This window comes from Ascaphus truei, chromosome 19 (assembly GCF_040206685.1).
Source record: "Ascaphus truei isolate aAscTru1 chromosome 19, aAscTru1.hap1, whole genome shotgun sequence".
NCBI lineage: Eukaryota > Metazoa > Chordata > Amphibia > Anura > Ascaphidae > Ascaphus > Ascaphus truei.
Window position 1 is genome coordinate 34,973,466 of NC_134501.1, and position 21,998 is coordinate 34,995,463.

General features: G+C 47.4%; 1 protein-coding gene across 3 annotated transcripts in view; it reads left to right on the plus strand.

The window, feature by feature from the left end:
* Positions 1 to 3,229: 3,229 nt before the first annotated feature.
* The window catches only part of PARD6A (par-6 family cell polarity regulator alpha), a 98,612-nt gene continuing 79,843 nt past the window's right edge, over positions 3,230 to 21,998 (plus strand). Inside the window, exons 1-2 of one of the 3 annotated variants that reach the window (XM_075577120.1) lie at positions 3,230 to 3,394; positions 14,985 to 15,207. In XM_075577120.1, coding sequence (XP_075433235.1) covers positions 3,323 to 3,394; positions 14,985 to 15,207 — 295 coding nt within the window. In that variant the 5' untranslated portion in view covers positions 3,230 to 3,322. Of the gene's footprint in view, positions 3,407 to 14,984; positions 15,208 to 21,998 lie in introns of all 3 variants that reach the window. The other 2 variants (XM_075577119.1, XM_075577121.1) reach the window with 2 other exon arrangements.

The window sequence follows — 21,998 nt, forward strand, 5'->3', positions numbered from 1 at the left end:
GATGTTACACACACTCCTCTTGCATGCTGGATGTTGGGGTGATGGGATGTTACTCACGCCTCTTGCATGCTGGATGGTGGGGTGATGTGATGTTACTCACTCCTCTTGCATGCTGGATGGTGGGGTGATGAGTTGCAGATCACATTACTACAAACTAAATATTCACTGGTTACATTGTAGCTACGGTGTCATGGGAGACCAGACAATTTACACCTTTTTTACCAGGATAATTCATTCAGCAAAACAAGTTAATGAAATAAATGGAAGTTTATTCGCACAAATTCGCTTACACACAATGATACACAAAATACAGACAAAAAGACACACTTACTGGGGGTGAAAAACTAGACTTTCCTAGGTGCAGGGAACCCTAAATAAGAGTTTTACCCTGACTGGGCCCGGAATCTCCTGGTACCCAAATCGGCATGAAGTTCCACACGCCACCGGTACGTTCTCTTCTGAGAACTTGTTCCCTCCTGTCCGCAAGTTACTCCAAATCTTCTGGAACTCAAATCGGCATTAAATCCCAGCCGCGTCCGCTATGTACGATTTTGAGAACTTGGTCGCAGAAAGTTGGACTTAGTCTCTGGCGGGCGCTTTCTGGCTTGAAATCGAAGCCGGTTGCTCTGCTATTCACACAAGAGCAACTTTGAAAAGCTTGCGCTCTTACTACTGGAGAACTACAATCTGATTGGCTCACAGATTCTTATAGTATTCTGAGTTTCCTTCACAAAACTCAGTAACCAATCATCACATGGAAAAAATCCCAAGCAACCAATCACAGCCAAGCCGGCTAGAAAAGCCGGGTCAGCAGGAAATCTGAACTAGCCAAGGAACATGCGCAAGCCTGCCACATTTGTCTCTGGCTATCTCAATGCCACCTGCTGGGTCAGGCTCCATCCGGTCTGGCAGAGCAAGTGGAAGCCCGGATGACTGCCATTGATCTCCGGACCTGGTACTCCGCCTTTCCCCGCTACCCAAATGCTATTCTCATCTCTGGGCATCCTCTGACTGCTTTGAACTCCGATGTCCAGCAGACTTACCGGCGCCTATGGGTTATCTCGGGCAGCCTGTTTGGACATTGGTTCCAAATGGAAAAGCACATTACATTATTAAAGTATATTTTAATACACTTGGGTATATGTTTTAATATACTTCTGGGTCTCTGGGTACAGGGGACAGAAGAAGAAAGATGTTCTACTTTTATTTCTAACTGCCTTATTCCCCCCACACACACACACCATCTTTAACACTCAGTCAGGACTCTTAGAGTCCCCCCTCAACCTTATATACAGTTGGGGAACCCACGAACCCTACACTGGTTCTGGGTTACCTTGGCACTAGCTTGGGTACTCCCCTTAACCTAGGGATTCCCTCAGCTACAGGGATGCCTATTCATCCTTGTGCCTCATTCTCCTTTCTGGGCTGTGCTGAAGCAGGGTACCCTAGTGGTGAGTCCCGCTTGCGTTTTCAAGGGGAGATTTTGCCGGAACAATGTGCCAACATGTATCCGAGAATCAGGCATGATTCCCGGGTACATTTATGGGGGAACCGACAACTCCGGACCCCAACCTCCTAGGCATATTCTGTTAACGGATCCTCCGCAAAACCCCCCTTGAAACTCCCAACCTACCTATCCCTGCTGACTGGCATGCCAGGAAAGGGAAAAACACCAAAAATACTTTTATTACAGTGTATGGAACCAGTACAATGTTACTGAGCCCAAGAGCTAACTCTCTTGGACCCTTATACACGGATCAGGGGTAACCAAAACGGGCTTAGCCTTTATTTGAGAGCCTGGTTACCCCCTACCTTCACATACGGGACTCCCTTTTTCCTCCTGAAGGGAAGTACCGCTCTTATGTACTGGGAACGGGCCAAGAAGCGCTAAGTGCCCGAGACGGAGCCGCTCCCCTTGATTTTTGGATTGTGTTCTTTTTTATCTTTGTTGTGTTGTTGCCTTTTTGGCCGTGTATAGCACCTTTTTTTGCACTTTATTGTATTGTATGTCTTTATTTATATAGCGCCATAAATATACATAGCGCTTCACAGTAGTAATACACGTGACAATCATATAAATAACAAATAATACAAGTAACAGGTCATGGGAATAAGTGCTTCAGACATAAAAGTAACATTAAGGAAGAAGAGTCCCTGCTCCATGGAGCTTACAATCTAATTGGTAGGTAGGGGAACATATAGAGACAGTAGGAGGGAATTCTAGTAAGTGCGTCTGCAGGGGGCCAAGCTTTATGTATCATGTGTTCAGAATATCCACAGTGCTATTCATATGCTTCTTTAAGCAAATGTGTCTTAAGGTGGGTCTTAAAGGTGGATAGAGAGGGTGCTAGTCGGGTACTGAGGGGAAGGGCATTCCAGAGGTGTGGGGCAGTCAGTGAAAAAGGTTTAAGGCGGGAGAGGGCTTTAGATACAAAGGGGGTAGAAAGAAGACATCCTTGAGAAGAACGCAAGAGTCTGGATGGTGCATATTGAGAAATTAGGGCTGAGATATAAGGAGGGGCAGAAGAGTGTAAAGCTTTAAAAGTGAGGAGGAGAATTAAGCGTGAGATGCGGGATTTGATTGGAAACCAGGAGAGGGATTTCAGGAGGGGAGACGCTGATACAGATTTAGGAATTGTGATATTTATAGTGTGTAACTCTCCCGGGTTACCCCCCTCTGGGGAAGTATTTGTTGGGTAGCTGCATCCTGACAGTGCCCTGTGTAATATGCTCTATTTATGAGATTTCTTTGCTCTCTTTGCATTACATTGCTTTGTGTTTGACCTAATAGTGTCACAGCTGTCTTTGAGTGCTGCAGATACTCTCTTATTTGTACAGTATACTGTCTGCGCTTTGAGTCCCATTGGGAGGAAAGTGCTCTATGAAATGAAGTTATTACTATTGTTATTATTACATTGACCTGGTGCATTAACCCCATTGAAATTCAAAATAAAATAAAAGTATCACTGACTTCCTAGCAGACATGGTGCTGCTTCCTGGAAGAACCCCCATCCAGTGTATCATGTGTCCCCATGTACCAATAACCAACAGCCCCCTGTCACTGTCACCCCCTTTGTGACGCGGGCCAAGCATTGGAATTCTAACACTTCGCTCTCTGGTTGCCCAGGGCAACCATTGTCAGCAGCATTCTACGCCAAGCTGATGCTACATTGTATCCCCGCCCCTCTCCCAAGCCCCGCCCCCCCTCTCTCGGGGGTGACGTCATGGGCGCTTGTGCAGCCCTCTGTGCCCGCAGCTGCAGCAGCCAGTCTGGATCAGAGAGGTGGAGGGGGGCGGGCTGCACCTGCACACCGCGATCTGCATGGTGCTCAGCGGGAACACCATGGCCAAGCACCACCGGACCCCTTCCAGGAGCCCTGACAGCATCATCGAGGTGAAAAGCAAAGTAAGGCGACTGGCAGCGAGCACCCAGCCCCCTTCCCACTGTCATCATTAATAACCCTGTGCCTGCAATCACCCAGGGCAGGCTGCACACAGTATGGTCCTTACTGAAGCAGAACGGTGCACAAGCAAGTGACACCTTTGGTGGCATCAGGCATGGACCTCTCTTCCACCAATGAGATCGCCATTAACATCCCAGTAGCAGATCAAATGCATTACAATCTATTACATGGCCTTACTAACCAGTGTAATATCGCATGTAATCAGTCTCCTTTAACACATCAATTTCAGATCAAGGACATTACAATCATTGCAAGTCATGACTATAACAGCTGTAATATCACTTATGTATGTTAACATCTCAGTATCAGATCAAGTGCATTAACAGCTATTGTGTGGCATAACTATCCCCTGTAATATCACATGTAATGTCTACTAACGTGTCTCCATCTCAGATCAGACCAACTACAATATATTCAAATATATTGCATGTCATCTCTAACCTCTACAATATCACATGTAATCTCTATTAACTTCTGAGTGTCAGATCAACTACATTAGCCCTCATTGTGTTGGTGGCCTCTAGCAGAAAGGGGTTAAAATCCATTGCATAGCACTACTAACCTGTATACTATCACTTGCAATCTCCAACCTACTATAAGAATTCAATAGAACATCAGGGCAACTGATAAAATATATTGCGTGGCATTACTACCCTTTAAAACAGAACTTCTAACGGGCTTATCCCTAAATTAACATCTTAATATCAGATCTGGGAAAGTATTACATTACACTCCATTGCCCAACATCACCTAACCTTGGTAATGTCACATTTCAATGTATATTCCCATCAACAGCAACTTGCTATCAAATGTACTAAACTATTAAAATACATTTACCACCTCAACAATATTCATTTTAATCTCTAGTCGTCTTCCCTGGCAATAGGCATTGATGGACATCCTTGACCTCAACAGTACCAGTTTTAATCTCAACTCCTCTCAAATTAAATGTTAATATAAGACCTGATAAACTATTTCATTCATAGCCATTGCATAGCATCGGTAACCGTTATAATAACACTTGTAATTGGTGTACCCCTAAAATAACATCGAAATATGACAAACTGTTATATTACATACAGTACCATCACTTCACTTTTTCATTTCCATTCCCCCCTATAATAACATTACTGTGTTAGACCCGAGAGATAAGGGAAGGGGAGGGTCACTGTCTCTAACACGGGACCTTGTCACCTGGTGCAAGTCACTTTGCACACCTGTAAGCACTGCAGGACTGGGACTGATACCTGAAAACTTGTAGCCATACTGCACCCTAAAAAACCCTACAAACCCTAACCCCTTACCCATAAAATCGTAACCCCTAATCCTAATCACCAATCTTAGGGTCTAAACAAGTGTCCCCAGCCGTGGAGAAAAAGTCCCTTTCTGCTCTATAACAACACTATGGTTCGAATGACAGCTTAGCATCACGTACTACCCCACATCTATATACTGTGCAGCTATATCTGCTCGAGTATACAGTATGGGAATAACAGGTCTGATTAAACTATTCTGTTTATGTCTATTGCCAAAGTAAATAAATCCATGTGTAACCTTCCTGGGAAGTAAGGGGGTCTCTGGAGATCAGGGGCGGCAAACTCCAGTCCTCAAGGGCCACAAACCGGTCCAGGTTTTCAGGATATCTCTGCTTCAGTGCAGCTATTGAGGATCTTTTGGGGAGGACTCTATGCCTCCTCTGTATGTTCGTGTCTGTTAACCCTATCCTCTTTGCACCGGCAGGTATAAAAAGTATATTTATACTTTATACATCATCATATATATTATATCAGGGTGAGCGGTAGACCACAAGTTATGTATATATCTCTGCTTCAGCACAGGTGGCTCAATCAGTGGCTCAGTCAAGGACTGCACCACCTGTGCTGAAGCAGGGATATCCATAAAGCCACGATCTGTTGGTGGCCCTTGAAGACTGGAGTTGGCCGACCCTACTGTAGATGAGCCGCTTTCATGTCAGCTCCGCCGCAGGGAGCGCCGGTTACTTCCGGGTATTTCACTCCTCGGCGTCACGCGGACCAATAGGAAGGAACGGGGGACGTTGCAGCTTCCTATTGGCCTGCGTAATGTGGGAGCTATAAACGCCTGCAGGGGATACCACCATCGGCACCTTTTCCAGGGGAGTATCTCGGGAACCAGGCGGCCCCTGGGGCTGAGATTATACCCCCTGCTTCCCACCTATGTAAAGAGAACCTTGAGCAGAAGGAACTGCCCCCACACAGGTAGTATTTTAGCCTCTTCGTTGCCAGAGGGGCCAGCAGCAAAGAGGTTAATAACTGCCATTGACCTGAATTGTAGTTACTGTCGGATCCGGCGCAATACTCCACATCGCGTTTTGACGACTCCCGTCCTCAGACTCTTATTACATAGAAATCAATATCCTAGCTGCACTTATGCAGAATAATCAGAGTCTGATCTGATAAACGCCTACATTAAAAAATCCACAGAATTCCAGCACTGCCTCCGAAATATCAACTTTATCCCCAGGCCCCTCCGCTCCCCACAATAATCTTATCAACCCCTCTGCACGGCCGCATTCATAGCCCTGGCACAGGAATAGTACTCCATCTCTAACCCGCAAAGGGATCTAAATATACATATAAAACCATCAGGGAAACGACTCTATTGAAGCTTACAATGCCAGCTTTTTATAGCAGTGTAATGTATGTATCAAGTGTGTATCTATATAACAGTATATATACAGTACATGTGTGTGTCTGTATCTTTTTAACAGTAAATATACACAGGTGTGTGTCTGTGTATCTATATAACAGTATATATACAGGTGTGTGTCTGTGTGTATCTATATAACTGTATATATACAGGTGTGTATCTATATAACAGTATATATACAGGTGTGTGTCTGTGTGTATCTATATAACTGTATATATACAGGTGTGTATCTATATAACAGTATATATACAGGTGTGTGTCTGTGTGTATCTATATAACTGTATATATACAGGTGTGTATCTATATAACAGTACATATACAGGTGTGGGTCTGTATGTATCTATATAACAGTATATATACAGGTGTGGGTCTGTGTGTATCTATATAACAGTATATATACAGGTGTGGGTCTGTGTGTATCTATATAACAGTATATATACAGGTGTGGGTCTGTGTGTATCTATATAACAGTATATATACAGGTGTGGGTCTGTGTGTATCTATATAACAGTATATATACAGGTGTGGGTCTGTGTGTATCTATATAACAGTATATACAGGTGTGGGTCTGTGTGTATCTATATAACAGTATATATACAGGTGTGGGTCTGTGTGTATCTATATAACAGTATATATACAGGTGTGGGTCTGTGTGTATCTATATAACACTATATATACAGATGTGGGTCTGTGTGTATCTTTATAACAGTACTAGCTGAGAGCCCCGGCGTTGCCCGGGATGTTTGTGGTGTGGGGGTGGCATTTGGGTGGGGAGTGATCCACGCGGGCCATGGCGGTGTGCGGTGGTACTGCTGCTGTGGCTGTACTGATGGTGATTGTATCGGTGTGCTGATTTGGGAGGGTTTCTTGCTGATGTGGGGGTGCGGATGTGGGTGTGCCGATGGGGGAGGTGCGAAGGTGCCAATGTGTGGGTGCTGATGGTGTTGATGGGGGCTGGGAATGGTGGGGAGCCGAAAATGCCAGTGTGCTGGGGGGGGGGGGGGCATGGGATACCGGTGTGCTGATGTGGTGGTGCTGGGGATAGTGTGTGTGTGTGTGTGTATACATGTGTGTATACATGTTTGTGTGTATACATTGTGTGTGTGTGTGTGTGTGTGTGTGTGTGTGTGTACGTACGTGTACGTGTGTGTGTGTACATTTGTGTGTGTAAACATGTGTGTGTGTGTACATGTTTTTGTGTGTGTGTACATGTGTGTGTACGTGTGTGTGTGTGTGTGTGTGTGTACGTGTGTGTGTGTGTGTGTGTGTGTAGGGCCAGGCCGGGTGAAGGGCCAGGCCGGGGGGGGGTGACGCGCCGGGCCGGGTGAAGGGCCAGGCCGGGGGGGTGACGCGCCGGGCCGGGGGGGTGAAAGATCCCTTCCCGTGCGGTTACTTACCTCACACCGGGCCGCGCTCCTCCTCCTCCTCCTCGGGTTCCTCGGCGGTCTCCGTTTCCCCCGGCGATGCGGAGCTGAGACGCTCAGGTCAGGAGGTGGTGTGGGCTGCGGCCCGTACAGCTCCCGACTGACAGAGCGGGAGCAGCGCGCGCGGGGATGGTGAGCTGGGGGCGCGGCCTCTAGGCCTGAAGGTGAGAGCGGCGACAGCGTGCTCTGGGGGGGGGGGGTAGGGAGCACCGGGGGAGATGGAGCACCGGGAGAGCGGGTGAGCACCGGGAGAGCGGGTGAGCACCGGGAGAGAGGGTGATGTTGAGGTCCCGCGGAGTGGTGATAGGGGGGGTTCCGTTGTTGCGGCAGCGGCCGGGAAGGGCGGGGGGGGGGGGTCAAGGCCGGGCAGCCGTTAAGGAGGGTGGAGAGAGAGAGAGTGTGTGTGTGTGTGTCAGCCGTTAAGGAGGGTGGAGAGAGAGAGAGAGAGAGAGTGTGTGTGTGTGTGTGTGTGTGTGTGTGTGTGTGTGTGTGTGTGTGTGTGTGTGTCTGTCAGCCGTTAAGGAGGGTAGAGAGAGAGAGTGTGTGAGTGTGGGTGTGTGTGTGTGTGTTTGGCCCGCCCGTCACTCCGCCTCAGGCCTATGAGAGGTGTGCCTCCACCTCAGGCCAATGAGAGGTGTGCGGGGGCGGCCCAAGGGACCAATGAGATTTCCCCTAGGGACACCGGACATCCAGGCAGGCAGGCAGGCATACAGTGCTTTCACTAATATAGTATAAGATATATGCAGGTGTGGGTCTGTGTGTATCTTTATAACAGTATATATACAGGTGTGGGTCTGTGTGTATATAACAGTTTATATACAGGTGTGTGTCTGTGTGTATTTTCTTTAAACTCACACACGTACAATCAGTATATATCATGACATACTATATACCACATCAGTGTGTACGTCATAATGTTAGTGTGAGTACATCCGCATGTCTGTGTACAGATGTAGCAGCCGAGACCGCCTCCGGCACCGGGGTAATCTACGGTCATGTGACCCGTGGCAGCCCCGACGCCGTGGGGAAACCAATCCAGAAGCTTCAGCGCTATCCTGGCGCTAACCGGGCACGGCTTCAACTATTTTACTAGCAGATCTCGAGCCGCTACCTCCCATGCCCCTCCAGCGGACCTGTGCGATATTGTCTGCAGTGCAGTGCCGGCTGCTCTGGGCTCGGGTGATATATGCTATGTGTGACTCCCTGACCCTCTGGCGGACCTGTGCGATATAGTCTGCAGTGCAGTGCTGGCTGCCCTGGGCTCGGGTGATATATGCTATGTGTGACTCCCTGACCCTCCGGCGGACCTGTGCGATATAGTCTGCAGTGCAGTGCTGGCTGCTCTGGGCTCGGGTGATATATGCTATGTGTGACCCCCTGACCCTCCGGCGGACCTGTGCGATATAGTCTGCAGTGCAGTGCTGGCTGCTCTGGGCTCGGGTGATATATGCTATGTGTGACTCCCTGACCCTCCAGCGGACCTGTGCGATATAGTCTGCAGTGCAGTGCTGGCTGCTCTGGGCTCGGGTGATATATGCTATGTGTGACTCCCTGACCCTCCGGCGGACCTGTGCGATATAGTCTGCAGTGCAGTGCTGGCTGCTCTGGGCTCGGGTGATATATGCTATGTGTGACTCCCTGACCCTCCAGCGGACCTGTGCGATATAGTCTGCAGTGCAGTGCTGGCTGCTCTGGGCTCGGGTGATATATGCTATGTGTGACTCCCTGACCCTCCGGCGGACCTGTGCGATATAGTCTGCAGTGCAGTGCTGGCTGCTCTGGGCTCGGGTGATATATGCTATGTGTGACTCCCTGACCCTCCGGCGGACCTGTGCGATATAGTCTGCAGTGCAGTGCTGGCTGCTCTGGGCTCGGGTGGTATATGCTATGTGTGACTCCCTGACCCTCCGGCGGACCTGTGCGATATAGTCTGCAGTGCAGTGCTGGCTGCTCTGGGCTCGGGTGGTATATGCTATGTGTGACTCCCTGACCCTCTGGCGGACCTGTGCGATATAGTCTGCAGTGCTGGCTGCCCTGGGCTCGGGTGATATATGCTATGTGTGACTCCCTGACCCTCCGGCGGACCTGTGCGATATAGTCTGCAGTGCAGTGCTGGCTGCTCTGGGCTCGGGTGATACAGTATATGCTATGTGTGACTCCCTGACCCTCCGGCGGACCTGTGCGATATAGTCTGCAGTGCAGTGCTGGCTGCTCTGGGCTCGGGTGATATATGCTATGTGTGACTCCCTGACCCTCCGGCGGACCTGTGCGATATAGTCTGCAGTGCAGTGCTGGCTGCTCTGGGCTCGGGTGATACAGTATATGCTATGTGTGACTCCCTGACCCTCCGGCGGACCTGTGCGATATAGTCTGCAGTGCAGTGCTGGCTGCTCTGGGCTCGGGTGGTATATGCTATGTGTGACTCCCTGACCCTCCGGCGGACCTGTGCGATATAGTCTGCAGTGCAGTGCTGGCTGCTCTGGGCTCGGGTGGTATATGCTATGTGTGACTCCCTGACCCTCCGGCGGACCTGTGCGATATAGTCTGCAGTGCAGTGCTGGCTGCTCTGGGCTCGGGTGGTATATGCTATGTGTGACTCCCTGACCCTCCGGCGGACCTGTGCGATATAGTCTGCAGTGCAGTGCTGGCTGCTCTGGGCTCGGGTGATATATGCTATGTGTGACTCCCTGACCCTCCGGCAGACCTGTGCGATATAGTCTGCAGTGCAGTGCTGGCTGCTCTGGGCTCGGGTGGTATATGCTATGTGTGACCCCCTGACCCTCCGGCGGACCTGTGCGATATAGTCTGCAGTGCAGTGCTGGCTGCTCTGGGCTCGGGTGGTATATGCTATGTGTGACTCCCTGACCCTCCGGCGGACCTGTGCGATATAGTCTGCAGTGCAGTGCTGGCTGCTCTGGGCTCGGGTGATATATGCTATGTGTGACCCCCTGACCCTCCGGCGGACCTGTGCGATATTGTCTGCAGTGCAGTGCTGGCTGCTCTGGGCTCGGGTGATATATGCTATGTGTGACTCCCTGACCCTCCAGCGGACCTGTGCGATATAGTCTGCAGTGCAGTGCTGGCTGCTCTGGGCTCGGGTGATATATGCTATGTGTGACTCCCTGACCCTCCAGCGGACCTGTGCGATATAGTCTGCAGTGCAGTGCTGGCTGCTCTGGGCTCGGGTGATATATGCTATGTGTGACTCCCTGACCCTCCGGCGGACCTGTGCGATATAGTCTGCAGTGCAGTGCTGGCTGCTCTGGGCTCGGGTGATATATGCTATGTGTGACTCCCTGACAGGGGAAGATCAGGGAAGATTTAAGGACTGGCGTTTGGTGTTTACTCACTACTCTATATTAGTATCGCAGGCAGAATGCCAATTAGGGTCCTACCCGTTGCTGGCAAAACACAGCTAATATTGTAAGGGTGCTCAACTCCAGTCCTCCAAACCCCCTCAACAGGTCAGGTTTTAAGGGTATGCCTGCTTCAGCACAGGTGGCTCAATCAGTGGCTCATTCGAGCCACTTTTGCTGAAGCTGGGATATCCTTCAAATCTGCCCCGTTGGGGCGTCTGCAGCTCAGCAGCAGTGTAATATTGTACTTTTAAATGTTAACTGCAATCTTTGATGCTGGCATTTCCTAAACAGATTGCATCTCTTGTAAATAACATTAGCATTTTAAAGGTTAGCATGGGAGGCACCCCTGTGCGAGACCGCCGGGTGTGCGCCCTTGTACAACGTGGAAGGGATTCCCTCCGTAGTCACCGTGCATTGGCACAGACAGCATTACACAGTAGCAATGCTCAGAATAGTATGTGGGACGTGATGTTCATTGATAGTGAGTGTGTTGATCATACTGTTTAACGAATTAGCCTTCTCTATCCTTCCATGCACTGCGGATTACAGCGTGGGATATCTATCTTTACACGCAGACATACAGTACGATGCGGTTCATGGCATTTTCAGAGCTACCGTGTGTCGTTAAACACAGCAGCTAGAATAGTAACTATTGTCACTTGTAAAGACTTACCTTGTGTCTGAAAGAGGCAACCCAAGACGGCGATTATTTTTATGGCAAGTTTCCCCCCCCCCAGAGAATTGAAGCATGGGGTCACCGGAGCTGAACCCCATTCATTTCGGCTCTGGGGACCCCCTGTCTGCGGAGATACTTGCCTCTATAGTGGATGCTGGTAGCCGGTAGGCTAGCTTGGATCACGTCTCTTCTAAGTTCCCGGGCCCTGCGGGCCAATAGGAAGCTGTGATGTCATCCGGTGCGGCTTCCTATTGGACCACGTGACGCGGGAGCTATTTAAAAGCAGAGGGTATACAGGAACCTACTACAGAGGTCAGTATCTTGGGAAGCAGGGGGTCCCCAGCGCTGAAATTAATGGGGTTCAACTCCGGAGACCCCCCTCCGCCCCCCTGCTTCAAAACTTTGCAAAAAAAAATCCCTAGTTTGGATTGCTGCTTGAAAGCTGCATTTGGACCATGAAATGTTATTATTATTATTATTAGAGATTGTTTCTCAACAATACAGTATGTTGCAATCAACACATTCCTGCATCGTTACGGTGCAGTCCAACTTAAAAGCATACAGTATATTGGAGTTAATACGTAGAGATTACTCATTAAACAGCTTCTGTGCAACATCTCACAGCTGTCTCACTAACTGGGCATTTGTGTATTGACTTTGGGCCAAAATCCTAACTCCAAAAAGCATAATGAGAAATATAGTGGAATATATAGGTGCTGCTCATGTTGGGGGTTCATCAGATACTCAAATATCAATGAGGATATTAATATGTACAGGTTAGAGGATAGAGGGGAGGGGGGAGATATGATCTAAACCAGGGGTGGCAAACTCCAGTCTTCAAGGGCCAACAACAGGTCAGGTTTTACAGATATCCCTGCATCAGCACAGGTGGCTCAGTCATTGACTGAGCCACCTGTGCTGAAGCATGGATATCCTTAAAACTTGACCTGTTAGTGGCCTTTGAGGACTGGATTTGATCCCTCCTGATCTAAGCTTTCAAGGACATTAAGGGTTTCAACAAAACACAAGAAAGAAGCACATTTTGGAGAAAGACGAGTGCTAGAACAAGAGGTCACTCTGTGTGGCTGGGGGAGGCTGGTCAAGGGGAAGAACTTCCAGGAGAAGGTGGCTTCGTGAATAAGAACCACTTAACCCACCTAATGTGCCCATTATCCCACCTGCTGGAAAATATCAGACCCTACTCGATCCTCGACTTCCTTTCATATTTAAGATACTGTAGCCTTAAATAGTCTGTCCCAAGCATGTGTCCATCCCCTTGTATTAGCTCCTAGAGGGAGGCTATTCCACAACTCCACCATCTATTCTGTGAAGAAGGACTTCTCCCATATCCCGCCCTGCGGCGTCAGGGCAGGACCTCTATTTGTAGCACTTCCTTCCTCTGTAATATACTTCCCCCCCCCCCTGCACCTTGTTTAAACCCCTTTATGTATTTGAACGTTTGTCATATCCCCCTCTCCCTTCTCTTCTCGAGGCTGTATATAAGAAAGGAGCAGTTCCGTCTGCGATTATCTCTCCTTCATTCCAGCTGCGTTCATTTGAGATGGATCTTCCCAAGATACTGCCGGTAGCATGCCTGGATGGGTAAACCCTATGAAGGCTTAAATCTGTTGTGGGGCAGTAGCCAATAGGAAGCTGTGACATCATCCAGCGCAGCTTCCTATTGGTCTGCGTGACACAGGGGATCTAAACCTCCATTGAGCACCGGCAGTCTCTATTTCAGAAGCATATTGAAGCATTTTCATCTTCACACATTATCCAGCTCTCACAGCTCTATCTCTGCTTCCCCAACGCCAACTCCTTCAATTATCGCGCAGGCACGCGACACACACCAACCTTCTCACCCCCCCTATACCTTATGTTCCCACTTACCTTTCCTTATAGAGTGTAACCTCCTGGGGGCAGGGCTCTCCTCACCTACTGTAACAATGTATCTCAATGTCTGTTACTTGTTATTTTTCATCCACCAACCCTATTGGACTGCTCTACGGAATATGATGGTGCGTTGTAAATAAATGATAATAATAATAAATCTGAAAGTAAGTATCGCAGGAAGCAGGGGGTCCCCGGTCACACGGTTCATCTCCAGGTATCTCAGGTTGCAGGGGGTCCCCGGTCACACGGTTCATCTCCAGAGATCCCCTGTTTCTAACCTTAAAGCTGCAGTTCAGTCAATATCCTGCATGTTTGTTTTTTTTAATAAATCAGTTCTGTAGTAAGAAAAAATACTTTTAGCATTTTCTGTTTTTAAAAAAACAACTTTGAAAGACCAATTTTCTTGTATTCTATTTTAACAGCCATTTGCTAAGGCACTGCCCCTTCATGTCCTGTCACAAGCCCTGGCACACCCCTCTGTCAGCCCTGCCCTCCCTCTAGCACATGTCAGTGCAGGAGTGCTCATGAATATTCATGAGCTTCCACTGAGAGACAGAAGCAGAAGAAAAACATATGCCAGCTCTAATTATGTCAGCAAATTTCGCCTATCAATACATGGAAAACGAATTGACCTGCAGCTATACAGTTCTTTAGGTAATTAGAGATTGCCCACATGAAACTATTGAAGTAAAAAAATAAATGTAAAAAAAAAAAGACTGAACTGCAGCTTTAATGGAGCGCTGCTGTAAGGTTCTTTAGTCTTTCCTGGTTGGTTTTGTGCTGGAGACCCAGCAGCATTTCTGTGCTTTCTTTCTGCTGTTCTTTCCACAATCTAGTTTGTTTATATCCTTCTGATAGTATGGGGCCATATTTATTAAGCAGTCGCTATACATAACACGCCTTCTAAACATTAGAGCCCATTTGAGTCAATGGCCTTTAATATGTGTGTCTTATGGCAGAAGCGTATTATACTAAATAAACGTACAGTATTACGCTAAATAAATATGGTCTCCAGAACTGAACGCAATGCTTGAGGTGAGGTCTTACCGATGGTCTATAACAGGGGTGCTCACCTCCGGTCCTCAAGACCCCCCCCCCCCCCCCCCAACAGGTCAGGTTTTAAGGATATTCCAGCTTCAGCACAGGTGGCTCAATCAGTGGCTCAGTCTTTGACTGAGCCACCAGTGCTGAAACTGGGATATACTTAACCTGATTTGTTGGGGGGTTTGAGGACCGGAGGTGAGCTTCTCTGATCTATAAGGTGGCATCACTACCTCTGCTACTAATATCTCTCCCTATACATCTTGGCAGCTGCCGACTTTCCCCACGGCTTTGTTACATTGCTAACCAAGTCAGCTGAAATAATGACTTCCATGTTCCTTTCCCCCATGGATCTATTGAAGACAGGTTGACAACCCATTGTATTGTGGCATAGAGGCATGTTGGCTTCTGCCCCCTGACCGTGTTGTCCTTGGCTCAGTTTGATGCAGAGTTCCGGCGCTTCGCCATCACGGGTTCCTGCGCCGGCGGCTTCCAGGATTTCTACCAGCTGATCCAGACCGTGCACAAGATCCCCTGCATGGACATCCTATTGGGATACACCGATATCCACGGGGATTTGCTGCCCATCAACAACGATGACAACTATCAGAAGGCGTTGAGCTCTGCTAACCCGTTGCTGAGGGTCATAATCCAGAGGAAAGGTAGGGCCTGGAGCATGGGATGTGTGTTAGAAGTATTGTGAACATGGTAGGTAACATAGAATGTTGCAGGCCCTGTCCCAAAGAGCTTACAACCAAGCTTTGGTGCCAGAAACACAGGGAGATATATCACGGCATATTTGGAACAAAACAGGTGCAAATTGCAACATGTTCTTCTTGTCTCTGTGCATCCATGTATCAGTCTGTACTATGGGGTTTTGCTCCGCGTGCCTGAGCTGGCGGTTGTTGGGAGTGTTAACCTTCTGTTACTTACATTTCTTAGGGGACTCAGATCGGGGGAGTGTTTGTCAACCAAGTGTTTTCTTTACCCTTAGCCTTCCCTGTCCTTATGAGAGAGCCAAGAAAGATAAGGGGAGGGGTGGGGAGGGGGCTATGCCTGTGCAAACTCTTGTTGAACACACCGTGACATCAGACAAATGGGAGGAGCCAGAGGAAATCTCACCCCCCTCCCAAGTCTCCGCTCATCGGGCTTACAAACTAATTTTAGAAAAATTATTTAATTATACCCGTGTCAGATTTGGGTAAAAATCACCAGTGAAGGAGAAGGAGCGGCTCAGTGAGGAACGACACTGACTGGAAACAATGATACTGGGTGTGAATCAGGAGAACCGGGTTCAAATCCCGGTGTCGGCTCCTTGTGACCTTGGGCAAGTCACTTTATCAGCCTGTGCCTCCGGCACCATGAACATAGATTGCAAGCTCACCTGGGCAAGGACAGTGTCTGTAACTAATCCTGTGTGCTGCGTTCCGCGCACTATACTGTAATTGTGACGCGCTCTGAGTTCCATTGGGAGAAATGTGCTATATGAAATAAAATTATTATTATTATTATCAATTGTCCAGATGTCACCTCTTCACCATGTCCTACTTTGCTCCTAGGAGCGGTTGCCCCTCATACAGAGATTGTTGAGAGAGACCTTTCAGGTCAACCTGAGCAGACGGTCTCAAGGGGAAGGGGCAATTATCTGCCGCGGTCCCACCATGGATATGAGGCCCAGTTAGGTAGTTAGAAAAAAAGTTAAGTGAAATCTGGGGCTCAAAAATATTTTTAGCAACAAGAGACAGTTGAGGGACCTTGAGAAGGGCAAAACATGTTGTCCTTTTTGCCTCAGATCCAATAAAGCTATTTTGTATCCATGATTGGGTGCTGCGTCGCAGCTTTCTCGTTTGCAGTTAGGTATTTAAAAGGCTGTTTTCAGATCATCTTTGGCACATCTATCGTGTTGTTGTTTACGTCTGAGTTGGCATATTTGGGGGTGAGCCGTCACCCTGAGCATTGCGTAGGAGAGAAGTCCTCAGTGTTCTCAGTGTTGTTATCTCTTGGAAGTCACAGTCTCCTGCCCTGCAGGAAACCCGAGATAAGCCACGAGCCTCGAGCCAGCAGCAAAAACAACCCTTTTTTCTAAAAACATTAGTCGCCCTCAGCTTTTTTTCTGTCGCAGTCATTAGTAGACCAGCAGTAACTTAAAGTTACTTTTCGTTTTTTTATCACGGGGCGGTGCATAGTTTTGACGCATTGCTCGATTTTCGTCAAATATAATAACGTGTGCGTCTTAATTTCTTGGCTACAAAAGTTGATGTAATAATAATATAATAACTTTATTTCATATAGCACTTTTCTCCCAATGGGACTCAAAGCGCTTCACAATTACAGTATAGCACACGGTACGCAGCACATAGGGATGTTACAGGCACCATCCCTGCCCAGATGAGCTTACACTGTGTTTTTGGTGCCTGGGGCACAGGGAGATAAAGTGACTTGCCCAAGGTCACAAGCAGTCCGTGTGTTTCCTCACTGAGCCGCTCCTCTTAGTGACACTCCCCACGTTGCAGTCCGACACTCCCAGCACAGAAGTTGAAGTAAAAACCTTGATACACTGCGCAAAGAGACGCAAGATGTAAATGACGCAATTTGTACACTTTTTTTTTTTAAAACACGTGTGGTTTGCTTTCCTCTAAAACAGGGGTTTTTAACCTTTGAAAAGCAGCAATCCCAGCCTGTTTTTTTTTTTTTTTTATGCATTCGACTATTCTTAGCTTTGGGAATTCCCGGCTTCACAAGAAGTTTAGTTATTTTCCGGTAAAATTCAAGTGAAAACAAAGATGCAGTGATACCCTTTTGATTACGTATTGTGATTGTGTGGGACCCCTTTAAAAAATACATTGGGACTATGGAACCCCTATCTGTAAAAATACTCGGAAGACGCTATGTTTTATACCGCGTTGTTGGATGAACGGGTAAACAAAAAACCCACAAAACGTATTATTCTCTAGAAGGCCGTGATGTATGAACAGTTCTACGGTGAATAATTATCCCTGCCAGCGAGACGCAAAGTGAATCTACAAGTTGTTATTTTCAGTTTGTGACGTGGAGAAAAAAGTGCGCTCCAAAAAAATAAAGTGTGTCCTAACAAATGATCTGTGTATAAGATACACAAGGGGTCCCCAACATGGTGCCCGTCAGGGCCGCCGACAGGGAGGGGGGGAGCCGGTACAACTGCTCTTCCTCGTGCAGCGGCCCCAACCTCTTTCTCCACCCCTGGATTGGGCCTGGTCTCCGGTGTTAGCCCCGCCCCGAACATCAGAGGTTGGGCGGTTCGGCACTGGAGGCCTCCAGTTAAGATGTGTTGGGAGGTGGGGGTGTTACAGGAATGGTGGGAGGGGGGGAGGTGGTTATGGGAATTGGGGGGGGGGGTATGGGAATTATTGGAGGGGGGGGTTATGGGGAGGGGGGGAGGTTATGTGAATGGTGGGAGGGGGGGAGGTTATGTGAATGATTGGAGGGGGGGTTATGGGAATGGTGGGAGGGGGGGAGGTTATGCGAATGATTGGTGGGGGAGTTATGGGAATGGTGGGGGGGGGAGTTATGGGAATGGTGGGGGGGGGAGTTATGGGAATGTTGGGGGGGGAGTTATGGGAATGGTGGGGGGGGAGGTTATGTGAATGGTGGGAGGGGGGGAGCTTATGTGAATGGTGGGAGGGGGGAGGTTATGTGAATGGTGGGGGGAAGGGGGTTATGTAAATGGTGGGGGGAGGGGGGTTATGTGAATGGTGGGGAAGGAGGGTTATGTGAATATTGGGAGGAGGGGTTATGTGAATAGGAGCAGGTTATGTGAAGGGTGGGGGGGTTATGTGAATAATGGGGGGTGGTTGGTGGATGGTGGGAGGTTATGAGAATGGTGGGAAGGGGGAGTGGCAACGTGAATGGTGGGGAGCATTTTATGTGCAGTGCTGGACTGAGACATAATTGCGCCATGGGCGGCCTGAAAATTTGTTGCCCCTGTAAAACAATCGTTTTTTTACAGGAGCGCCAAATTTTTAGTCTGTCCGTGTGCTTGAATGGGGGCTCTGTCACCAGGACTACTCACCTTCCTCTGTCCTTGAATTTCCTCGACGCTCGGCTCTTCCCAGCCACAGGGTATCTGGTGCAACCGCCGCTCCAACGCCATTCGTGAGTGCACCCGTGCCCAGCAGGGCACTCATCTTGGTGGCCAGGACACATTTTTCTTAATTTCCCGCGCACCACAAGGGGTTTGGAGGTGTGTCCTGGCTGCTAGGGGCCCTGTGCTCACGTTCGCGGGAAGTGTCTGGGATCGGCAGCACCCTGCAGCTAGGGAGAGCCGAGCGGTGGTGGTGGCAGGTGAGGATGGCAGAGGACTGCAAGGTGACCAGCGGTGGTCCTTGGTTGGCGCTCCGGGCAAGTGCCCAGCCAGACCGCTCCTTATCCTGCCCCAGTCATGTGAATGGTGGGGGAGGAGTGGGGATTATGTGTATTGGAGGAGGGTGCTGCCAGCTGCTGCGTGCTTCCCACCAAGTGTAGTGTAGTCTGTGTGTGTGTGTGTGTGTGTGTGTGTGTGTGTGTGTGTGTGTGTGTTAATTGGTTGGTTCTCGCCACTTTCTCTTGAACTCTCAAGTGTGCTCTTGGGCATAAAATGGTTGAGGACCCCCGAGATACACATATACACTAAGATGTGTATTGCACAAATATATAAAAAAAGTATATACCAAAGTGTTTATAAATATATATATATATCTCAATTATGTGATAAAGTGCATAAACATCATTAAAAATCTGTTTAATAGTAAAAAAATAATAATAATAATTCAAAACCCAGGCACATGTTACACTCACTCATTTGTTATACATACAAATGCAGTCACACCTTTTAAGGGAAGTGTGGTGCCCTTTAGCATATGTCCTCCTAGGTCCTGAATGGTCTCCCAGACATGTCTACTCCCACCTTCTGTTACCTGAGTTCTTCCTGTAGGAGACACGCTGGATTTCCAATTGGCATGTGGCTTGACTGGATACACAACTTGCATCGTTCAATCCTACGTGTTTTGTGGCAGCGTCACTTCATCATATATATGTGTGTGTGTATATATATATGTGTGTGTATACATACATACATACATACATACATACATACATACATACATACATACATACATACATACATAGTGTTATATCCCTGGCGCTCGGCACATATATCAAAACATATATAAAGGATATGTACAACCAGAATCGATGGTACTGGCAGATCCAATGGAGTACTCCACGTGTAGATGGTCAAAGATGGAATAAAAATAAATACAATTACATAGCGTAATACTATATAATAACCTAAACAAATATACACAAATACACAAAAACACAATACAAACAACAAATGCTGAGAACAGACAGGTGACTGATAGTTATAAAAAACACATTTAATAAAACACAATTAATAAAACGCAAATAATATTGCTATGAGTATAAACATGGAATAGGTCCCACTAATACACTCCTGCTGAAGTACCTGCTTTCCAGAAGTAAGAAGGTAACGGGCAGTGGATATTCAGAGAGTATCCCCTCTCACCTGTGGCCAGTCTGCTCCGAGCGTTCCTCTTTGGCATCGGTAGAATGCTGATGTTCGGCGTCGGCTCCCGGGTGGAGCACTCCCCTGCTCTCGCGGGGACAGACCTCTGCAGATCTGTGGCTCCAACCTCTGTGATACGGACAGCCTGTGAATGTGTAACCGCAGCTGCAGATTCGCAACAGCAGATTCACCAGGACCCTGCTCAACAGTGATGTGCGGATAGTAGCGGCAGATTCGCTCGTGCTCTAATCACTGTAATGGTCCAAATCGGTAGTCAGCGGGGATGTCAGCTAGACATGATTATTGTTATACCCCTGAGGAAGGAAGCTACGTCTTCCGAAACGTGTAGGGTGGTCCCGCTCTACACTCCACTACTGGACCACCCTACGCGTTTCGGAAGCAGGTACTTCAGCTACAGCAGGAGTTCATTAGTGGGACCTATTCCATGTTTATACTCATAGCAATATTATTTGCGTTTTATTAATTGTTTTATTAAATGTGTTTTTTGTAACTATCAGTCACCTGTCTGTTCTCAGCATTTGTTGTTTGTATTGTGTTTTTGTGCATTTGTGTATATTTGTTTAGGTTATTATATAGTATTACGCTATGTCATTTTATTTATTTTTATTCCATGTTTGACCATCTACACGTGGAGTATTCCATTGAATCTGCCAGTACCATCGATTCTGGTTGTATATATGTTTATATATGTTTTGATATATGTGCCGAGCGCCAGGGCTATAACACTCTTTCCACTCATTCTTTCTGACCTGGGGTCAGAGTTATATCATAGGCAGCCAGCCATTCTTTCCAAGTGAACTTATCTATTTCCATATTTAATATATCAAGAAATTAGCGCTACCTTATTTGTTTTTCTACATACATATTTCCAAGAGATTATAGAAAGGAAGAAAAGTATTGGTAACAATAGTTAAAAAAAAAGGGGGGAATCAAAATGGCCGAAGTGGGAAATATATAAATATATACATATCCAAAACACTACTCTTGGAGTCTGAGCATGCATATACATCTACATTGATGTCGCCGTTAGAATCTACAGTGTAGTTTGTTAAAGGGGTCAACCAATTATTTTCCTTTTAAATATTTCATTTCTCTGAAATGCTTTAAGCAAATTGTCTGAAAAAGGAACACAAGTTGCAAAATAACACATTTAATGTTTTGTATGAAGAATCCGGTCGATGAGATGTATCACTAATGTATTTTGTATCACTTAAAAAAAACAAGCAAATAATTCCACGATGGGGGCTGCACCGATTTGGGTGAAACTTCTGGCAGATCTAAGTTAGGACGGCAGAAGGGTTTCCTCAAAATGTAATCCGAATCGGTCAAGGTGTTTGGCTTGTGGAGAGAGAACGCAAACACACAGCCAAAGAGGTGACAGTCTAGTTGAAATCTTCACTTCATATCGTTCACTCATCCAATTATTGCTCTGGTGGGTATTATCATTTTGAAAATGACTATTGGTTTAATTCTATATAGTTTGAATGATTAAGTTAGCAAATATGATAAACAGTTATCTCCCTCTTGCCTTATATACCTTGATCATTCTTAATCTATTAAACACTTGATTAGATATTCCCAATTTGTCACATAAAAGTGCATTTAGTTTCTGGGCGAGTTTGCATGGCAAAACTCGCATATTAATGCATAGGTTGTACATAATAATATACAATACTAGCTGAATTATAAGAAACCAACCTCATCCCTCCCCTCCTCCTCTCACCCCCTACCCTCTTCTCTCTCTCCCTCGTCTCTCCCCCCACCCACCGTCATTTCTCTCCCTCATCACTTTCCTCAAATACCTTATGATGTCCCCAATTCTTTCCGCCTCTCTCTTCCTCTCCAGTGTTCTTACTTTCTCTGCACTGACGTCCTCTCTTTCTTTCTTCA